General features: G+C 44.5%; 1 protein-coding gene and 1 pseudogene across 2 annotated transcripts in view; one reads left to right on the forward strand and one right to left on the reverse strand.

Moving 5' to 3' along the window:
* The window catches only part of PDE8A (phosphodiesterase 8A), a 184,396-nt gene that overhangs the window by 140,681 nt on the left and 21,954 nt on the right, over nt 1–21,761 (forward strand). For both annotated transcript variants that reach the window (XM_061594909.1, XM_061594908.1), the window contains exons 3-12: nt 513–703; nt 2,257–2,313; nt 5,573–5,630; nt 7,264–7,352; nt 8,702–8,780; nt 12,499–12,636; nt 16,589–16,677; nt 18,938–18,989; nt 19,571–19,613; nt 21,205–21,282. In XM_061594909.1, coding sequence (XP_061450893.1) covers nt 513–703; nt 2,257–2,313; nt 5,573–5,630; nt 7,264–7,352; nt 8,702–8,780; nt 12,499–12,636; nt 16,589–16,677; nt 18,938–18,989; nt 19,571–19,613; nt 21,205–21,282 — 874 coding nt within the window. The remainder of the gene's footprint in view (nt 1–512; nt 704–2,256; nt 2,314–5,572; nt 5,631–7,263; nt 7,353–8,701; nt 8,781–12,498; nt 12,637–16,588; nt 16,678–18,937; nt 18,990–19,570; nt 19,614–21,204; nt 21,283–21,761) is intronic.
* LOC133370163 (5S ribosomal RNA) lies at nt 9,230–9,348 on the reverse strand (annotated as a pseudogene).

Here is a 21,761-nt window from a genome sequence, read left to right on the forward strand (position 1 = left end):
GGGAGAGTGTTCTTGCATTCGGGTCCTGCTTGTGGGCTTCCCCCAGGCACCTGGTTGGCCACTGTGAGAACAGGATGCTGGACTAGATGGGCCACTGGCCTGATCCAGCAGGCTCTTCTTATGTTCTTATGTTCATAAGTCCCCCCCACCGCACTTCTGCCCCCAGAATGCCCCGTTTTCGGGCCTTCCGCTGGCCCTCCATCTGCTGGGCTGGCTGTCCCTGGAGGACCCCCAGTGGCACCAGCAGGCTCCTGGCAGCGCCACGGCACAGCTGTGGCAGAGGGCTGCTGCTGGCAGAGTCCAGTGGCACCAGGAGCCTGCCACTGTAGCCGTGGGTCTGCGACATCCAACTCCCCCCAGGAAAGGTAAGTTGGATTGTGCCCGGAGTGTCTTTTTGTCCACCAATTGCTTTCATTCTCTCCCTCCCTCACTCTTTCTGTATATAAATATGGCTGTGAGGGTGTTTTTTAATGAAATAGGCTTACTTTTTCTTTTCTTTTCCTTGAGCCTAGGTACTTTTAGTGTTTGCCAAAGAAGATAACCAGAGTAATGGATTCTGCTGGGCATGTGAGAAAGCTGGATTTCGGTGTAACATTGCGAGGACGCCTGAATCGGCTCTCGAGTGTTTTCTGGATAAGCACCATGAAATCATCATTATTGATCATAGGCATTCGAGATACTTTGATGCAGAAGCACTATGCAGGTGAGTCCTCTGCCCTATGAAAATATAGATATTTTTAAATGGCAAGTAGCTACCAGACCTAATTGACCTCGGGAGGGGGTCACAGGGAAAGAAAGCATCAGCAGTGAGACATGCAAATCAAGATTTATTATATTCTGTTGTTCTTATATGCATTTTTCTATTACTTTTTTCCCTCTATGCTCTTTTGGTATTTTAACGGCAAGCAATCTGATAATTTTGCTAAATAAAATAAATAAATCTGCCATTTCTGTTCTCCGGTAGGTGATGACGTTTTGATAGTATTTGAAGTTTTATTGTGAGTTTACAATTTTTATGAAAGCTGTGCTGGCTGGGGCTGTTGGTCATTGTGATCCAAAACGTCTGGGGTGCAATAAGTTGGGAAGGCTGCCTTAATCGACAGTGAAGGTTCAGTTTTTGTTTTTTATTTAAGCATCTGTTAATGAAAATAAACACTGTCATTCGGGACATTTTTTTTACGATGTGGTTTGACTTTATTGACTATACTAATCAGCCAGGGCAGCGACGGTCCCCTTCATTGGCCAGTGCACAGCAGTGAATTTTGTTTTCAGTGCCTTTTTTCTTGGTAGCTGGCTCTTTGCTGCCACTTTTGGACGAGCTGGAAATCAAGCGTCACAAATGTGCCTCCTATTATTCTATATGCTGACTTGCCCTTGTTTTCATTCTATGTTCCTTTTATACCTTTTACTGCTGATCCTGTTTCCCTTTCCCATTTTCCCCAGGTAGCATGCCATCAGGCAAGTTTTCTCTGTTTCTTGTGTGAGTTCGTGTCTCTTTATTGTTAAATGTAAATGTATGGCCTTTAAGTCGATTCCGACTTCTGGCAACCCTATGAATAGGGTTTTCATGAGGCTGGGAGGCAGTGACTGGCCCAAGGTCACCCAGGGAGCTTCATGGCTATGTGGGGATTTGAACCAAGGTCTCCCAGGTCGTAGTCCAACACCTTAACCACTACACCACTCTGGCAGAATAATAAAAATAATTCCTTAGTCCCTCACCTATGCACCTGCCTGTCTTGGCTGACTCCCTGAAGTTCGTGGCTGCGGCCTTCTCTCCGATGCCCTGCTCCTCTCCCCAGTCACACAGAGGCTCTTGTTTGTTCCTGCCCAAGCCCTGCAGAGCTTGCTTCTGCGACTTTGTGGTTGTGCCTTCTTCTGCTCCTCTTTCCTGTCATGGAGGCACTTTTTTTGGAAAGTGCCCAAGCCCTGAGGAGCTTGCTTCAGCACAGCTCCAGCTTCCTTTCCTACCCTCACTCCTGCAGCCTGGCGTGTGAAGATTGGGCGGCTGTCCCTGCTTCCTCGCTTGTTGGAGCTCACGGTCCGACCTCAGTATCCCAAGAAACAGAGAAAACTCGCCTAGTGGCATGATGATGCCTAGGAAAACCACCTTTCAGGTGAGACCAACGGACCGTTCTATTTTTTGGAAATATTCAAATATTCAATAAAAGTTTATGGTTAAAAAAACCACTGTCAAATTTACTTCAGAATGTATTGAGGAACATATTATTCTGATCCTCCCCCTCTTTGTTTTTAAAGGTCCATTAGAACAAGAAAGCTATCTGAAAACACTGTTATTATTGGTGTAGTACGGAGGTAAGTGAGAAATATATCATTATGTTCCCATGTAAATTTATTTACTTATTTATTTATTTCCCGCCCTTCCTCCCAACAGGAACCCAGGGTGGCAAACAAAAGCACTAAAAACACTTTAAAATATCATAAAGACAGACTTTAAAATATATTAAAACAAAACATCTTTTAAAACTTTTTTTAAAAAAAGCCTTAAAAACATATTAAAAAGCAATTCCAACACAGATGCAGATTGGGATAAGATCTCTATTTAAAAAGCTTGTTGAAAGAGGAAAGCCTTCACTAGGTGCCAAAAAGATAACTAAGATGGTGCATGGCAAAATGAATGCAAAGTCTGTGATTGCAGGTCTGTAATGCTAGAAAACCAACTTGGCCTGCAAGCCTAACCTCACTTCTGAGTAGATATTGCTAGGATTGTGCTGTAGGTCATCAACACTTCAAATTGTTTTAAATTAAAATGAACAAAACATACTGTTGAATGTTATTTTTTTACTGTTTTATCTATACTATCTTAAAGTGAGTTTTCAATTACTCCAATTGTATATTTAAATGGTTTTATTATTGCACATAGTTTAATTGTATTTTAATGTAGATTTTTTGTTTGCTTGTAATTATATGTACTTTTATGTTTGGAAGCCGCCTTGAGTTCCAGCCCTTGGAAAAAGAGCGGGATAAAAAAAAGATAATAATCATCATCATCTTGACATTCCAAAAATTTATAAACAAGCACCATCTTTTGATGAAGCTCCACCTTCTTTACATCTTTTGTAATATATTAACTCTGTCCAAAAAAGCTATATTCCAGAATTCCATGTGTCAGCTGGCGTAATTGGGGATTTCAAATTTCTTGCTATTACCAGCATTGCTGCTATTAATAATGCCAATGTGAGTTCTAAATCTATGGCATCCACAATTCACAATGTCTTGAATAAAGGTGAAGGATAGGTTGCAAGGCAAGGCTCTGTTGGTCAAGGGCGCCCTCTAGGCTTCAATACACAGCCTGAAAGCAGTGGCCTGGCCTCACGAGCCAGTGAATGAATTAATACTGTTGGAGGCCTCTGAATACCAGTTGCTGGGGATCACATGTGGGGAGAGCGCTGTGGCGCTCAGATCCTGCTTGCAGGTCTTCCATAGACATCTGACTGAGCACTGTGAGGATGCTGGACTAGATGGCCCTTTGGCCTGATTCAACAGCTAGGCTTTTATGCTCTTATTGTGATCATTGACCTGTTTATGCATACCTGGCCTGGTGTCAAGAGTTGGAAAGGTTGGGCACCTGCCAAGGGCCCACTCCCCAAAAGGGGGCCCATTGGCAAGAGCCCCCTGGACCTGCACTGCTGCAAGCTTCTTGTTCACCTGCCTCTTGCTCTGTCCCTGGGGGATGAGCAACCATGCAACAGCAGTGGGGAGGAGGAGGAAGAGGCACTACCACTGCCTGCTAGCTCATTGGCACTGCCTGGCAAATCAAACAGGTGGTAGCAGGGATGAGGCAGAGGAGCAGCAGCAGCAGCAGTTGGCAACAATGGCAGCAAGGGGATAAACTCACTGAGGTAGGGGGAGATCCACTGAGGATGCCTTGCCCAAGGACCCCCCCCCCAAAAAAAACCTGGAGCTGTTTGTGATACAAACTGCTTTTTAAAATATTAAACAGTTTATAATTGCTTTTAAATGCCCTAAATTAAAACAAATGAACCTGCATACACAATATTCAACACTTCTTAAGAAAGAAACTAACAGACCGCTGTAAATTAAAACAGATAAACCAGGCATGGGGAACCTGTGGCCATCCATGATGTTGCTGACTGCAACTCCCATCATCCTTGACCATTGGCTGTGTTCATTGGGGCTGATGGGAGTTGGACTCCAACAACATCTGGAGGGCCACAGGTAACTCATCACTGGTATAAGCCATCAGCATGAGATTAAGCCAGGAATGCAAGCAAATTTGGTACATGGTAACTGAATTTGTTTCTTAACTGCAGTGTTTGAGTAGCAACAGAGAGATGTTATCAGCTAAACAGATTTTTTTCCCCTATGCACGGAGACACCGGTGACTCCTGAATAAGCCCCATTGGGATGAGCAGAAGCTGTGCCCAATATCTGACTTTTTTTACTAGTGTTGTCACTCTCAAAGAAAGGAGGGATGGGTTGAAAAAGAAATACTTGCCCCGTGTTTATGGAATCTAGATAGCCTTCGTATGACAGTGATGGATAAAAAAGCCTCTTCTGACACAATCCCTTTCCATGGTTTTGATGCCTATTCCAGGTATCCCCACCCTATGAGCCACAGTAGCAAGTGCTAGACTGAGGGCCTTCTCAGCAACTGGCACCAGAGGGCTGGGCTACGGTAGTCCGCTCTCGCCCAGCAAATAAATGGTTAAGGCCAGGGATGGTGAACCTGTGGCCCTCCGGATGCTGCTGGACAGCATCTCCCATCAGTGCTGCTCCATGAGGGCAAATCGGGCACTGCCCCACCAACCTCAGTCTTCCTATAGCCACCTGCCTGCCTTCTAACTTAAAACAACCAGCCCAGGGGCTGGCGCTGCCTGTGCTCTTCCTCTTCCTCCTCCGTCTCAGTGTTGCCCCTTGTAGAACTCAGCAGGGAGGAGGATGGGAGCAAAACGAGAATGAGTTGGCTCTGCTTATCATCGGCTCTGGCTCCACCTACTGTTGGGCTCCCTGCCGTCCGCCCCACCAGTCCCAATGGGCATCAGCCATCACTACTCTGACCGATAGCCATGCTGGCCTGGGCTGATGGGGTTGGAGCCCAAGAAGATCTAGAGGGCCAGAGGTTGCCCACCGCTGGTTAAGTTCATCTAGGATGACCTGTTCTGGGGTGGAGGAGGTTGAGTGTTGGTTTTTAAGTAAATGTAGCTGCTTTTTACCATGCCACTGGCTGTGGATGTTCCTCTGTGATGTTGCATCATATTTATTGTGTGTAGTATGTGGCTTTTATGGCTACATTGGCAATATTGTTACTGTGCACGGCATCAGGAGGGAGCTATAGCTGGGAAGCAGGATTTGCATTTTTAGATATATGTATGTTTGTTTTAAAAACCATGTAATTCCCATGGAATCCAGCAAGATTTATGCCTGTGTGACTTTTGCTGGATCAAAGCCATGACGGACATCTCGGGCACCCTGTTTGGAAAGTGCCCTATGACAGTACACCCATGGATAGCGTTGCAGATTGCAGATGTTAATATTGTTAACTGGAGGAGGAAAATAAATGTCTGACATCTTTCCATTCTCTCTTTTTAAGGCATGCGGATCGTGAAGAATCCTCAATATTACCCTTCATTTCTGCCGGCTTCACAAGGGTAAGTATATTTATTTATGTTGATATTTTTAGCGAATACCATTGTTTGCCTGCAAATGCTGACAATCCCAGGCTGGGTTTGTGAACACCTGAGAACAGATATGGTCTTGCCTGCTGTGGGGACATAAAGGAAATGAATGCTGACAATCACCTTTAGACTGCAATCTTATATAATTACTTTCCCCAAGGAAATAACAAGGAGGGCAACGAAATGTTGGCAGCATATCCCTGCTCCCTAAAAGGAGTGCTCCTGTCCAGAGCTCCAGCCAGCCTGGAACAGGAGCTTTTTAGTGCTGTTCAAGTCCCTGCTGTGCTGTCCAGTCCAGGTTTGGAGTTGGGCAGAGAATGAGAAAAGGGAAAGCTGTCCTTTTTCCATTTTTCCTATGGAATTCCCTCCCACAAGAAGCAGTGATGGCCACCAACTTGGATGGCTTTAAAAGAGGATTAGACAAATTCGTGGAGGAGAAGGCTGTTGATGGCTACTAGCCACGTTGACTATGCTCTGCCTCCATAGTTGAGGGCCTTCTCAGTGGTGGCCCCCAAATTATGGAATGGTCTTTTTGACGAGGCGCGCCTGGCGCCAACATTGTCATATTTTCGGCTCTAGGTCAAGACTTTCCTCTTCTCCCAGGCACTTTAGCATGTGTTTTGGTTGGCTTTTAGATATGTGTTTTTAAATTTGTATATTTGTTTTTATGTTTTAATTGTTGTAAACTGCCCAGAGAGCTGCGGCTATGAGGCGGTACAAATGTAATAAATAAATAAATAAATAAAATAGTTGGACGCGGTATGCTTCCGAATACCAGTTGCCGGAATCCGCTGAAGGGGAGAGTGCTCTTGCTCCCAGGTCCTGCTTGTGGGCTTCCCATGGGCATCTGGTTGGCCAGTGTAAGAACAGGAAGCTGGACTAAATGGGCCACTGGTCTGATCCAGCAGGCTCTTACTTTCCTGAAACATCCCTATACAGTGTGCATCTGTCCCCTCTTCCCTCGGCTAACACCTCAGCATTCTCCTGGAAGCTCACAGGGTCTTGTCAAACCTTTTGGCATGGAGGGGAGGGGGAAGAGTATTTTGTTTCTTTTAACTTACAGATTTGAATGTAACCCGGGGAGTCCCCTGAATTCAGGTAAACCCTGCCCCCAATGTTTGAGCTGCAACTCTTCATCATCCCTGCCCATTGGCCATGCCTGGAGGGCACCAGGTTTGGGAAGGCTGCTAAATACACTCATTGTAAATGGTACAATGGGAGTAAATCTCACTGAAATCAATGGGACTTCTGAATTGTCGTGCTTGCACTGTTAGGTGACTAGTGCCGACATCCTTTGAATCTGTGCATTATGCTTTAATTCGGATTCCTGCATTAAGAAGGCGTTGGACTCGATGGCCTTATAGGCCCCTTCCAGCTCTACTATTCTGTGAGTCTGTGAGTCTGTGTGATAAGACAAGCATATGTGTATCCAATGACATTCCACACCATAGTCAGTACATCCTCGTATATCTGTCTATCACATTCATAGTTAAGCAGCCGCTGGGGAGGGGTGGGATGTCTTGCCTGTAGGGAATAGCTTATTATATTTTAAATCACATTTTTTATTCTTAGATAAACAGACAATTCTGCCTTTTTTTAAAAACAGAGATACGTAGAAAATTCCAACATCATGGCCTGTTACAATGAACTCATTCAGCTGGAATTTGGAGAAGTGCGGGCACAATTCAAACTAAGGTAATATTTCCTAACCTAAATGCCATTGCCATACAACAGGGTGGGGAACCTGTGGTCCTCCAGATGTTGTTCGACCCTGACTCCTGTCATCCTTGACCCTCAGCCATGCTGGCTTGGGCTGATGGGAGCTGAGAGTCTAACAACTCCTGGAAGGTGGCAGGTTCCTATCCATAGCATACAAGATTCTTAAATTCGCCAACACTGAAAGGGGAACTGTTGCTGGGATATATCCCCTGGTGACTGCTAGAGTGGGCTGCCTTGTGATCCTCACAACTGGTATACAGTATGTGAAGGGAGAACATAGTCATTGTGGCTAGTGGCCATTGATAGCCTTATCCTCCTTGCGTTTGTCTAATCCTTAAAAACCAAGTTGGTGGCCATCATGGCATCCGGTGGTAACCAATTCCATAGTCTTAACTATGTGCTGCACCTGCCTATGTTCCTATGTTCAACTTCTGAAGCCTAAATGCGCACTCCTGTGCAAGTTTATTTGGGGATCCATTGTGTTCAGTGGCATTTGCTCCCTAGTAAGGTTGCATTTTAGATACACATAGCTGAAATATATACATATTCCCAGGATTTTGCCCTGTTTCTGTTTTCTTCTTCTTCTGTTGTCTCTCTGATGTTGCCTTTTAAATTGTAAGCCCCTCAGGACAGGGACCTGTTCTCTGGCAGTTTGAAAAGCATTATGGACATTGATGACTCTCTTGATGGATGGATGGGTGGATGGGTGGGTGGATGGGTGGGTGGGTGGATGGATGATAGGCCAAACTTCCCGTTATGCTGGGCTTGACAGAAAGCCAAACAGCCAGTCTAATCTATTGCTGGGGATGGTTCTCCCAGTTTCTCATTTTTTCAGTCTTTGAGTTCTCCACTTTTCTGCAACAATTTGAGTTGTTTTTTAAATTCCCCTGAAAATTCTTCAGCATTTTAGTGCAAATTTCACCAAAGAAACACATTTTGCAAGCAATTTTGCTAAACAGAATGCAATGTTTATGTTATTTTCACTAACGTATTCATTTTGTGCATGCTTTCCCCTAATACATGCATTTTTGTACTCATTGCTTTAATGGTTAGAGAACCGCATCGCAAAATCTAGATAAGCGCGAATTTCAAAGGCTGGCTGTGTTTCAGTTCTCAAAAGTGTGGACATGATAGATTTGGCTTTAAATGCAAACAGAATTGAATTTCACCCCAATACCTATCTATTACTGTTGTTCCTCAAAGCAGACTCTTCTCTCTTGAACTTACTGCTCCAGGACTTTGATTCATTTTGTAATTCTTAAAAAGTTACAAGTCATGCCACTTAAATCTAATGAGCCCGTTTCTTCTTTCCTCTTGCCTTCTAGGGCTTGTAATTCAATATTTACAGCACTAGAGAAAAGTCAAGAAGCCATTGAGATTACAAGTGAAGACCATGTAATACAGGTTTGTTGAAGTTATTTTTATGAGTGTCGAATGTTGTTCTAGGGCCTGGAGCTCCAGTTCGTAGTGTTATATTGGTGTATGTGCACTTGTGTATTATATTGTAAACATCATTGTGTTTTTACCTTGATTGCATTTATATAATAGGTACACGGAGTGTACTTTTACATTGTTTTGTGAATTGGCAAGAGAACTTGGTTGAATGGTTGAATAGAAATATCAAATATACATATATATGTTTTTGTGTGAATAATAGTATCCTGCCCTTCAGACATGACATCACAGTGTTAAAACAGTATGATTAAAATAATATTTTAAACATTTTTGTTGTTATTATATGCCTTCAAGTCGATTACGACTTATGGCGTCCCTATGAATCTTTTTTATATATATATTCATAGGGTTTTCATGGTAAGAGGTATTCAGAGGTGGTTTACCATTGTCTTCCTCTAAGCCTATGGCACCCGGAATTCCCAAGTGGTCTCCCATCCAAGTACTAACCCGGCCTGACCCTGTTTAGCTTCCGAGATGAGACGAGATTGGGCATGTTCAGAGTAGTATGGCCGTAGACTTAAAACATTTAGAACATCTAACAACATTTAAAAGAGGAAGGCCAAACAAGAGATGGATTGATTCCATAAAGGAAGCCACAGACCTGAACTTACAAGATCTGAACAGGGTGGTTCATGATAGATGCTCTTGGAGGTCACTGATTCATCGGGTCGCCATAAGTCGTCGTCGACTTGGAGGCACATAACAACAACGACAACAACATACCCTCACAGTTATTAATTGCGCAGTTGCCATGGCTGCATCCATCACCCATCAAATGCCTGGGTAAACAGGGATGCTTTTAAATTTCTCCTAAAAGTCCATAATGAGGGGGGCAGGCACACCTCACCAGGCAGGGCATTCCACAAACGGGGAACCACCACTGAGATAAAATATAATAGGTTCTGCACATATTTCCTTCTCTGAAGTTCAAGAGAAAAATCCTCATCTTAAGTACATTCTGATATAAGTAAATGAACAATTGACACCGAATTTATATTCAGTGAGGGATCTGCTTCGTTACAAATGTTTTTGGGTTGTTGTTTTTTTAAAAAAATATTTAACCCAAAGTCACAATGGCAATGGCACCATACCATTTAGCTGCCTTGAAGATCAGCCATAACCATTTCAAGGGGGAAGGATGATGCAAAAATCATGAATCTGAAATTTGGGGATGGAGTGAAGATCTGACATGTTTTGAAGCAGACCTGCAGTAGGTTGTGACGCAACAAGCTGAATGCAGTTGACCAGCCACATATTGTGGTCTGTTAGCGGCTCAAGTAAACCCATTTTGCCTTTGCTAACGGGCAGCAAACAGTAGTGTGGTGGCAAATTCAGAAGTGCAGGGACCCTTCATGATAGTCATGCCACACCCCCTCACAGCCATGCCCCATAACTCGCTTGCTTGCTCTTCATCATTATCTTCACATTCCTCAGTGCTTCCTGCATTTGCCTTCTCCCACAACAGACATCCCAGGGAGCCAATAAGCATGAAAGGGGAGTGTGTTAGCTACTGAGATGAGTGTTCTCAGTGCCTGACGATCTCCCCCTTTCACTCTGATTGGCTCCAATCAGCAGGAAAGGACTAGGAAGCATGTGAGAAAACTCTTCTCAGTGGCCAACACACTCCCCTTTCATGCTGATTGACCTGTGGAATGCTGGAGACATAGGAACCCAGCTGGGACCCTGCTCCCCAAAAAATAAAGGGCCTAAGACCCACCGAGACTTCGGACAACTATGCCGCTGCTAGTAAAAGCCTGAAGAGGCTGGTGTCTAGCTTGGTGCAGACATATTTCTAAAGCGGTTTGAAAGAAACCTAATTTGTAGACTTACTGGTATAGTTGCGAGACCGATGTCAGCACCCGACATCCTTGGGCACTTGCCAGGGCTCCAGCCAGGCCCTCTGCTCATGCCTGCCCCGCCCATCTTTAATTTAATATTTGTTTATTAAAACATTTAAATACCGCCAATGCATATAAAACATCAAGATTGTGTACAATAAAATATATAAGTCCAACAAAACACAGAAGACCGTAAAAACAATAATAAATAACCATTAAAATGACTGGCTAATCAAGAAAAGTTATACAGCTGCATAGGCCTGTCAGTATATGAAGGTATTCAAGGGATGTCTGAAAGCAGGGGTGTAGTTGTCCTGGGTCTCAGGGGTCTTGGTCCTCTACTTTTTTGGGAGCAGGGTCCCAGCAGGGTTTCTATGTATCCAGCATCCTATGAGCCAATTAGCACGAAAAAGGGATGTTTTAAGCAATGAGAAGAGTCTTCTAACATGCTTCCTTGTCCTTTCGTGCTGCTTGGAGCCAATCAGAGTGAAAGGTGGTGAGTCAGCCACTGAGAAGACTCTTTCCAGTAGCTAACCCTCCCTTTCATGCTGATTGGCTCCTAGAGGTGCCTGTTGTTGTGGGAGAAGGCATTAGCAATGATCTCGTTCTCAGTCCAGGAGCAAAAATGTGGGTGTGTGGCTGTGACTATTATGAAGGGACTCAACACTTCTGAATTTGCCACTACACTACTTACTGAAAGTCAGTAGATGCCTGCTGAATCTCTGTTGGGAGGGTATTCCACTGCATGGGACCAGCGACACTAAATGCCAACTTCTAAATGAAGCCAGTCAGCCTTGGACGCTGGCTGATTAGGACGAATGGGGCACCATGCTCAGGCTGCCCTCAGCAACCACCTCCATCTGTCTTCTTCCTTACAACCAATCCAGGGGGTGGCACTGTCTGTGAGATTCCTCCTCCTTAGTCTCAGTGTTTCCCTTAGAAGGAGGGACGAGGACAAACTATGATTGGTTGGCTTTGCCTGTCATTGGCTCTGACTCCACCCACAGTTGGGCTCCCTGCCGTCCGCCCTGTCTGTTCTAACAAACGCCAATCACTGTTGCCAGTCGGGTCTTTGTAAAACAGGGGCACAACTAACAGCGCTCCTTCAGGTGACCTCAATGATTGAAATAGGATATTTCATGTCCTAGCAGTCCAAAGCAGCACCAGACAACTAGGTCTAGCCTCCATTTTCATTTCTGACAATGCCTTGATGTAGCTAGCATTCCTGTTTCAAATCACAGCTGCTACCCATCACCGCCGCCACCAGAGGGCCCCTTCAAATCAGGAGCAGGCCCAGATAGTTGGCATTTGTGATCATGGTTGTTTGACTGGTGGCCTGTTGCAGCATGTCAACATTAAGTTTTGCCATTTCTTCTTGTGTGGATGGCCCATAGCTATCTTACCAAGGATAATCTTACCAAGGAATCTTACCTGTCCAACAAAGGCTGAAATCCGAAACACGCTTAGTAGAGCGGAAGCTCCATTAGACTCAGTGGGACTTCCTTCTGAGTAATTAAAGATAGGATTGCACTGGAAGTATTTGACTTTTTCAGGCCTCTTCAGAAGGTTGGGTGAATGTTTTCAATGATCTGTTGACTCACATTTCCAAATGCATTTCATTGTATATGGTTGGGGAGCGGTAATTTTTTTGAAACAATTTCAAAATTTAATTTAAAACAATTGTTTTAGGAATGGTCTAAAGGACGTACTTCTCTATGAACTTAGGAAATACACAGCAAGATTTAAAATTAAATCAATTCACAAGTGGGTCTTAACTTTGCCCTCTTTGCTTTGGTTTCACTGGAATGCTTTTTCCCCCCAATTCACAGTATGTAAATCCTGCATTTGAAACCGTGATGGGCTATCAAAAAGGTGAATTAATAGGAAAGGAACTAACAGAAGTGCCTACAAATGAAAAAAAAGCTGATTTCCTTGACACTATTAATTCTTGCATCAAGATAGAAAAGGTAAGCATCTGCCTAATTAACAGTGAACCCAACGGATGCTGTTGGCCTTGGACCGCTGCCCCGTTGCTGCTCTAGAGGGCGTTGTTTCCTGTGGTGTGTGTGTATAGTCATCCCATTGGTGACTCTGGTCAAACGTGTTTTGTTGGTTGGTTGGTTTTTATGTAAGGCTACAAAACCTCGCAAACGCTGTTTGACTTGAAATAGCAGTAGGAAAAAGGAAATGATTGTGAATACCAGGGATGGGGAACCTGTGGCCCTCCAGATGTTGCTGAACCCCAACTCCCAGCCAGCATGACCAATGGTCAGGGACGATGGGAGTTAGAGTCGAACAACAACTGAAGGGCCACAGGTCTCCCATCCCCGGCTTTGCCCAAATCCAGCTGATTAGAGAAGCCTTCAGCTGAACAACTGAGAATATTCTCATTGTGAATACGTTAAGGCAGTTTTCTCTGTGCCTTCACTTGGGTTTCTGGGGGCTTTTATGAGCGGCTGCTTTTGTTGCTTTTGGGATTTTTGTTTTGTTTTTATTGTGGTGGGCTTGTATCACGTGCTTGTTCTACTCAGAGTAGACCCACTGGACTTGATAGGTGGCCGTTCAGTTTAATGAGTCTACTCTGAGTAAAAGTTAGTTTGATATTATTATTTATTTATTAGATTTGTTAGACGCCCATCTGGCAGAGATTAGTCTGCCACTCTGGGCAACGTACAACAAAAAAACAAATACAATCCATATAAAAACATAGACAGAAAACATTAAAAGATTAAAAAGTTAAAAACCCCTAGAATTGCACTCTGACAGCCTAACCCCCCTCCCATGCCTGGTTAAAGAGCCAGGTCTTCAAGGCCCGTCGAAGACACAGCAGGGAGGGGGCCTGGCGGAGGTCAGTTGGCAAGGAGTTCCAAAGTGAGGGGGCTACGACTGAGAAGGCTCTTGACCTGGTCCTCACCAATCTAGCTGCTTTTATGGGGGGAATGAGGAGTAGACCATTCGTGGACGACCTTGTTAGCTGGCGCCCTTGGTGAGAGTGAAGGCATCCCTTTAGGTAGAGTGGGCCAGCTTCAAATAGGGCCTTAAAGGTTAAAGCCACCGGTAACCTCTTGCTGTTCTCTGAGAATTATTTAATGCATTTTGTGGATTTGGTTTGGTTTGTATATTTCATTGTTGTATGCCACACCGTGTTTCTTTTTTTGTGGGAGGGAGAGTGCCTACAATATAAACTACCTAAAATGTACTAATAACTATACAGAGATTAAAAAACAAGGCTTACCATCTAATATACAGTATATGGTACAAAAGAAATGAGGAGGGAAGAGGAGAGCAGGCAAATTCAGGCAGCAATTTCCCCCAGGTGGCATGCCATCCAGTATCCATTCCTGCCTTTGTCCGGGGTGGATGATTGCAGCCTTGGCTCTGCTAATTCTTCTCTCCTGTGTTGCTTGTGTGGAGGTGCATGAACAAGAGTTGTGTGGAGTACGTGGGAGTGTGTGCCATTTGTGGGGTGTGCATTATTTTTGGGGGGGTTCCCCTGGCTGTTCTCCCCCTGTCACCCTGCCTTGACCCGTTTGTAGCCCTCCCCCCGCCATGCACTGTATTGCCATGCCTGGCATCGTGACAACAAACTACTTTCTGCTCCTAATGGTGGCAAAGAGGTGTTACAACCACTAATGGAAGGCAGAATTGACCCTACTGTACAGGCAAACTAAGAAGCCATCTAGGGCCGCACAATTCAAAAGGTTCAACCATGTGTAAAGCCTCACATTTTTCCGGATCCCCTTCCTCCTTTTAACATGCAAACAGGGAGTTCATCCGCAAATCCTCTGCAATGATAAGTGGCTCTGAGGCATGCTCCTCTGGAGACAACCTCGCCGCTGCTAGGGCAGCAAAGAATGTGGAAGAAGCCATTGTGGAAGGAGAGAAGTCGTTATAGTGTGGGCACAAAAACCTAGTGAATGGGTTTCCACTTGAAAGATACGCATGTGTCACAGCTATACATGTTGCCTTGTGTGAGTCAGGTGAGATGATTGGGGAATGATGGATGCCATATTAAGAAGTACCAGGTCATTGACGCTACATCTGATGAAGATGCTTCAATGAATCAGAAGCCCTACGCACATCTAGGCATTAATGCATCCAGGAGTTGATGCAAGGGAGAGATGACTCATGGTGTGTATATGTATCAAAGCCCTGATCTGAAAAGGAAATACTCTGGTTGTCATCCGCATCTGGCCATGAACACAAGTGTCACAGTGTTCCGAGGAGTGTGTTCAAATATGTCAGAGGAACAAAAGCTTAAAATGACAAGTGTTTGTTGCGTTAACTGAAAGTGTGTTTGATTATTTTATTTGCCTGCGTTATTTATAGGCCGTCCTCAAACCAAGAAAAGTTATCTGGGTAGCTCTTGAGATAAAATCACAGAGTCGTATCCAGCTAAGTCCTACCCAGAGTAGACCCATTGAAATTAATAAGGCTGATTACAGATTTTACAATAGGATAAAATGCAGCATTAACTTCAGACCACATCAGATAAAAATCCTGAATGAAGAAAGTGGAGAATAAAACTCATCAAATCTAAAGTGTGTGTTTGTGTGTGTGTGGTTAGAATGTTGGACTGAGAGGTGAGAGACCAGGGTTCAACCCCCCACTCAGCCATGAAGCTTACTGGGTGACCTTGGGCCAGTCACTGTCTCTCAGCCTAACCTACTTCACAGGGTTGTTGTGAAAATAAAATCAGGAGGGGGAGAACCATGTTTTTATGCCACCTTGAGCTCGTTGGAGGAAAGGTGGGATATAAATATAATAATAAATAAAATAATTTATAAATAAAATCAGGCATTGAAATAAACCAACAGAAGGAGCTTTTTTAGATGCCAGGAAAGGTGCAAGACAGCAGGAAGAAGTGCAGGGGCAGAACCAGAGTGTTGCAGCAGGTTATAAGTAGGGATGGGGGAGAAATTTGATTCAGTTTGCATTGTGAGCCTCCCTGACCTGCCCTTTCCCAAGCAGTGCATGGAATGAAGCACAGCAATCCTTTGACATTTGCACTTTTCTGAATTTTGCAGTTTGGCAGTTCTCCAGCCAAATAACGTGTATAAAAATGTATTTACTAAAGTGTGCATAAAAATGAACATAACAGTGGAAATAACATTGAAAAATGCATTATATATTTATTTATTATTTATTTAATTTATATACCGCCCCATAGCCAAAGCTCTCTGGGCAGTGCACAACAGAGAAACAAGCAATATACAATTAAAACCATATGTTAAACAACTTTAAAAATAGATTCATTATAGCATAAATCGAACAAATTAAACACAGATAATAAATATTAAAATTAAGTTAGTTAAAAAATTAGGATGTGAAGATGTTAAGGTGTTAAAAATTACAATATTAGATATTAAAATATTAAAATATTGAATATCAAAATATTAAAATGCCTGGGAGAAGAGGAAGGTTTTTACCTGGCGCTGAAAAGATAATAATGTTAATAATATATATGGGGAAATTGCTTTGCAAATACTTTTACATTAGTGGACATTGCATACAAAAATGTGTATATTCAGAGAAATTCACACTAATGTGCCAATGAATTTTCATGAGGACTTTTGATACACACACACGCAGAGAGAGAGAGAGAGAGAGAGATGGAAATGTGGGGAACTGAACTTAAGATTGGAAGAATGAGGAACCAAGAGAAGCCAAAATGGGCAGTCACCCACCCCGTAAGAGCAGCTCACTGTGGTGCGTTGATAGTACAATGGTGTGTCAGTGCTGGGAAGGGAGCAAAATGGTGCATTTCAGTGGCCCTTTGGATGCATCATTTGTTTTTTTAACTCACGAATCTGAAGTCATATATGAGAACAGTTTTAACTCAGAGACTGTGTGCTTGAACAAGCCTGCAAACTGTTTAAAGGAGCGTTGTTCTTACTTGACCTTTATTCCCACCTACAGGAATGTCAAGGAACATACTACACCAAAAAGAAAAATGGAGAAAGCATACAACAAAATGTGAAGATCATACCTGTTGTTGGACAGGGAGGGTAAGCCTGAAAATCAAAAGACAGTATGAATATGGGATCTAGACTGATTATATGTTGTTGTTTGTTGTAAAATAAACTAGCCATAATTATGGGGAATGGCTTGCCGTCAAGTACAAAATCAGGAATCTTGAGCCATTTTTATAACGTTTCTAGTCCTCATGGTGAAGGCTCAGATACTTGAATGAGACATCTGCTGATCAGATGGGGGGAAAGGATGTAGCTTAGTGGCAGAGCATCTGCTCTGCATGCAGAAGGCCCCAGGGTCAGTCCCTGGTGTCTCCAGGTAGGGCTGGGAGGGTTACGTGTCTGAAATCTTGGAGAGCCGCTGCCAGTCAGTGTAGACAATACTGAGCTAGATGGATGCATGGTCTGACTCATTAGGAGGCAGCTTCCTATGTTCCTTCATAAGGTTTTCTCATCTCCCTCCCAACACAGGAAGCTGCCGCTGGTCCATCTAGCTCAGTGCTGTCTGTTCTGACTGGCAGCTGCTCTCTAGGGTCTCAAGTAGGAGCTTTTCCCAGAACTCCCAAGAGACACCAGAGTTTGAAACTGGGCGCTTCTGCCTGCAAGGCAGCTGCTCTCCCACTAAGCTATGGTTCTTCCCCAAGCCTTTGGCTGCTGTTCTCTGGACTTTGCTGTTCGCCTGTTCTTAAATATCCGAGCTCTTCTCTCCCTCTGTTCCCATTTGAAACTTTAAATGTATTCTGCTAAATTTCCATGTCCTTGATGCAGGATTTTGTTTTTCTGCCGTGTATACAATACCCACAGCTCTGCTGAAAAGCTTCGCCTTTTGTGCATTTACAAGTCCCTTTTCACCAAGACAGAAAGAGGGTTGCTTTGCAGCATTATAGGAAGGGGCTAAACTAGGCATGGTTTCTTTTATTGTGTGGTTAGCAGCCTTGTCTGAGTTTCTAAAAAAAAAAAAATTGACACCAGGTGCAGGGCAAGCCATTACTATCAGGTTTGCAGCATGCAGGGCAAGGAGATGTAACCCTTCCCTCTTGAGCCACGATTGTGATGAAAATCACCCCCCTGGATAGCAATTAGCCTGGGAGGGGGAAGCTCCCACTGAAGGCAATGGGGGCTATTCCCCCCCCAAAAAAGTGATTGCTGCACTGGAGTTGGGAGACTTTCATTGGGATTGCGTCTGGAGAGGGAAGGGTTCAACCTCCCTTCCCCATGCTTTGCACTCCCAATGAAAATCAGGGCACCCCACACCCAGTATTTAGAAAACCAGATGTGGTTGCTAACTGTTCAATAAAAGCAATGTCTGTTGTGGCCTTTGGAAAGAGATATAAGGAGTTTCTGTTTTTTCACTGACTTGGACAACTATCCCATGATGGGTCTCCCCCAGGAGTGGCTCACCAGCTGGGGCAGAGTTGCTACGCTACTTTCCCAGCAGGAGGGTTGCTGTTGCAAGGTGGTGGGGAAGCCAGCGCAGTGCAAAGGCACTGATGAAGCTAACCCAGCAGTCTTACGGGTGAATTTACGCCACTCCAACCTCCCAACCACCTCGCCCCTCTCCCTCCTGGTAACAGCGACCCACTTGCTGGGCAGCTAGCATAATGGCTCTGCCCTACCTGGTGATCACCTTCTGGTCTGCCTTGCCTGGCAGATATCTCCAGCCCTGAGATCCTTTTGCCTAAGGATACCAGGAATTGACCCATGGGTCTTTTAACAAGTAATGTCTGTGTTGAATTGTGGTAGGAGTCAGCAACAGGGGGCCCTTTTGCCAAATGCAGCCTGCTGAAAGTGCCCTCCCAGTTTCCCATCTGTAAGTAAGCGAGGGGAGTGAAGGAAGTAACATCAGGAAGCGAGTGTAGAAAGCGTGAAGGAAATGACATCAGAAGTAACAGACGCTAGCACGCCATGGGAGGAAATTGTAGTCTTAGCCCACCATTCTTGATGCCATTCTCAAAGCAACTTCAAACCAAAGCAACTACATCTTTCGCTAGCAACCTTCAGAGCAGCATGAAGGTTTCTGTATCCTGGGGTGAGCAACCTGTGACCCTCCAGGTATTCTTTAACTCCAACTCCCATCATCCCTGATCATTGACCATGCTGACTGGGGCTGATGGGAGTCGGAGTCCAACAACAACATCTAGAGGGCCACAGGTTAGCCACCTTTGCTATAACCCATCAAACCAGTATAGACTTAGTATAGTTAAAAAAAGAAAAACGCTAGCAATCAGACTTTAATAAGCTTAAGAAACCAAAATATGTTGGTTTTTCAATTGCTTGTTTTTTCCCTCTCCTACAGAAAAATTAGACACTATGTGTCGCTTAGTAGACCATGCAATGACAACAATAAGGTAAGAAGAACACATAATAGAAATTAACTGGAAGGGGTGGGGTGGGGAATGCATTATAGTAGGGATGAGGAAGCATTTTGGCTCAGCGGGCCAGATCTTTTATCTCCCATCATCCACGTGGGCCAACTTTGGCAGGTGAGCTGGGCCATCACATGATGTCATGATGGCATCAGGTGACTGATAGGTGGGCTGTCTCACACACCTGCCAAAGTTGACCCGTAGGGGTGAAGGAAAGGCTCTGCTGCACCAGCAGGCTCCCTGCAGAGAATGTGCTGGTGGAGCAGCACCCAGCAGGATTTCAACCCTCTGCTCACCAGCTGATGAGTGATGGGTTTTGATCTGGCTGGCTGCAGGGCCCTCTGCTTCCCACGGGGAACGCACTGACAAAGCAGATGCCAGCAGGGTTGCACTCTCCACTCACCAGCTGTTGGGTGGAGAATGCAATGCTGCTGGCTGCGGGGGTCTGCTTTGCAGGATTGAACTCTGTTTCCCCACTCCGGGCCAAGATTCTGCACCCCTGCATTATAGGTTAATCCTAGCATTCTGGCTAATTTTTTTTTCCCCCTCCCATTGATTTGCAGGCTGAAAGGGTCTGTGAACGTGTACAGGCTGAGTCCCAGACAGGTACAGCACTGCCAGCGTGTTACTCGAAAATTTGTTGTATTTTAATAAAAGCAGTTCAGCCAATCGCCATCTGCTAGCGTATTTTTTCATATTAAAAATGCACGAGTGTATTATGCACTGTTTAGAAAAACGTTTACTTGAAGCGGTTCACGAAATGATTAAAAAACATATTGAAAGTGCACAATCTGAGTATAAAACTCTCAAAAACATTTTACATTTTAGATAGCAGCAGATACCAAATGCTGCTCTTGGGCCTGATCTGGACGTTTCAGCTGGTGCAGAATGCAGTGGCTAAATTGTTGATGGAGGCAGAAGGCTCACAGCATGTGACACCACTGCTAAAACATTGGCACTGGCTGCCTGTATGCTACCGGACCAAGTTCAAGGCTCTTGTGTTAATATACAAAGCCTGCAACAACTTAGCTTCAGGGTACCCTAGGGACTGCCTGAGTCCTGATATCCCAGCTCAGTCACTGAGATCATCACAGTTGTCCCTGTATTACGGAGCCCTATTCCCCTCACAGAGCTACAATTTGCAGAATTCTCTGGCAAGTGGGATTGATTGATTGTTAAACCACTCTGGGAATTGTAGCTCTGTGAAAAGGGGCACAGGGGACTCCTAACAACTCTCTGCTCCTTTAACAAACTATAGTTCCCAAGATTCTTTGGGGGAAGCCATGGCTTTTTAAAGTGGTATGATGCTGCTTTAAATGTAAGGTGCGGATGTAGCCCAAGAGACTAAAGCACAGATTACACCGCGCAAGAGAATCAATAATATTTGCATAGCAATTACATGGTATTCCTGGAAGGAGACTAAATAACTGGAAAACTATCTGCCTCTGGCAGCTGTGTTTCGAAATGGACAGGAATCAAGGTAGCCTTGACTATTTAACGGGTATGCAGGAGAAGGAGTTTCCAATTTCAGTTTCTACTTCTTGGGAGCAGAAGCTGATACAGCTTACTACATCTTGATTTCATGTGCCAAGGGCAGAGTCTGAGTTTTGTCGTGGCTGGGATGGAACCCTCCAAGGACATGTTTACTTGGGTTCTTCTGCAACAGCTGCAGGTGTTGGGCATTCTCAAGACAGGGCTGGCCCCACCAAGGAGACAGAACAAAGCGGCAGATGTTGACCACCGTTGAAGTTCAGCTAATTGTCAACTATTTAATTGAAAGTATTGGGTATAACATATGGGCAGCCCAGAGTATGGTATGCCTCCGAAAGCCACTTGCTGGAAGTCACAGGAGGGGAGAGTGCTCTTGAACTCAGGTCCTGCTTGTGGGCTTCCTATGGGCACCTGGTTGGCCACTGTGAGAACAGGATGCTGGACTAGATGGGCCACTGGCCTGATCCAGCAGGCTCTTCTTATGTTCTTGTATAAAGCAGGGAACATAGGAGACAAATCATTGGTCCATCTAGCTCAGCATTATCTATACTGACTGGCAGCAGCTCTCCAGGTTTTCAGACAGGCTCCTCTCCCAGGGATTGAACTTGGGACCTTCTGCATGCAAGGCAGGTGCTCTGCCTCTTGCCTTCCTAAATTGGGATGTCCTTTCCCATAGTAACAATGCAAAACTTCTGTGTCTCTACAGATATCCAGACATGCAGGCACAAAGACAGGAGGAAAGGCTCTTTAGATGTCAGATCAACCACTTCTCGGGGCAGTGATGGTACGTTATATCATTCCATTGGTTTACAACCTGCAGGCTAATTGTGCCGTTGCTTATGTGGCCAAAACTGCACCACCCACACCCAAGACAGAAGTATCAAGAGGCTTTGGAGAACCCTGTTTGCAGAAGTACAGTAACACGTTGCGGGGATAAGGGGAGAGAGGCCCAAAGGGGAAGGGGAAATCTGAACAACAGCCCAGTTAGGTATGCTGTCTGACTGCTTGCAATGGAAAGTGGGTGTGGGTGGGTAAGAGAAATAGAAAAATGAGGGGGGAGGGAAAATGGAATGGAATAGCTGCAATCCAATGCAACTTTTTGTCACAGGTCCAATTTTTTCCTAGATATACTGTTTTATCAATATTTGTCACCCTTGAACCCAAAACAAACATTATTTTTGCATGGTGAAGTTCCCTCATCCTTTGACATACAGCTTTGCTTCTTCAAATCCTGTGAAACACTATCATCTCATTGCGAGGGGA

Source organism: Rhineura floridana, chromosome 14, assembly GCF_030035675.1.
Source record: "Rhineura floridana isolate rRhiFlo1 chromosome 14, rRhiFlo1.hap2, whole genome shotgun sequence".
In the NCBI taxonomy this organism is placed as follows: Eukaryota; Metazoa; Chordata; class Lepidosauria; order Squamata; family Rhineuridae; genus Rhineura; species Rhineura floridana.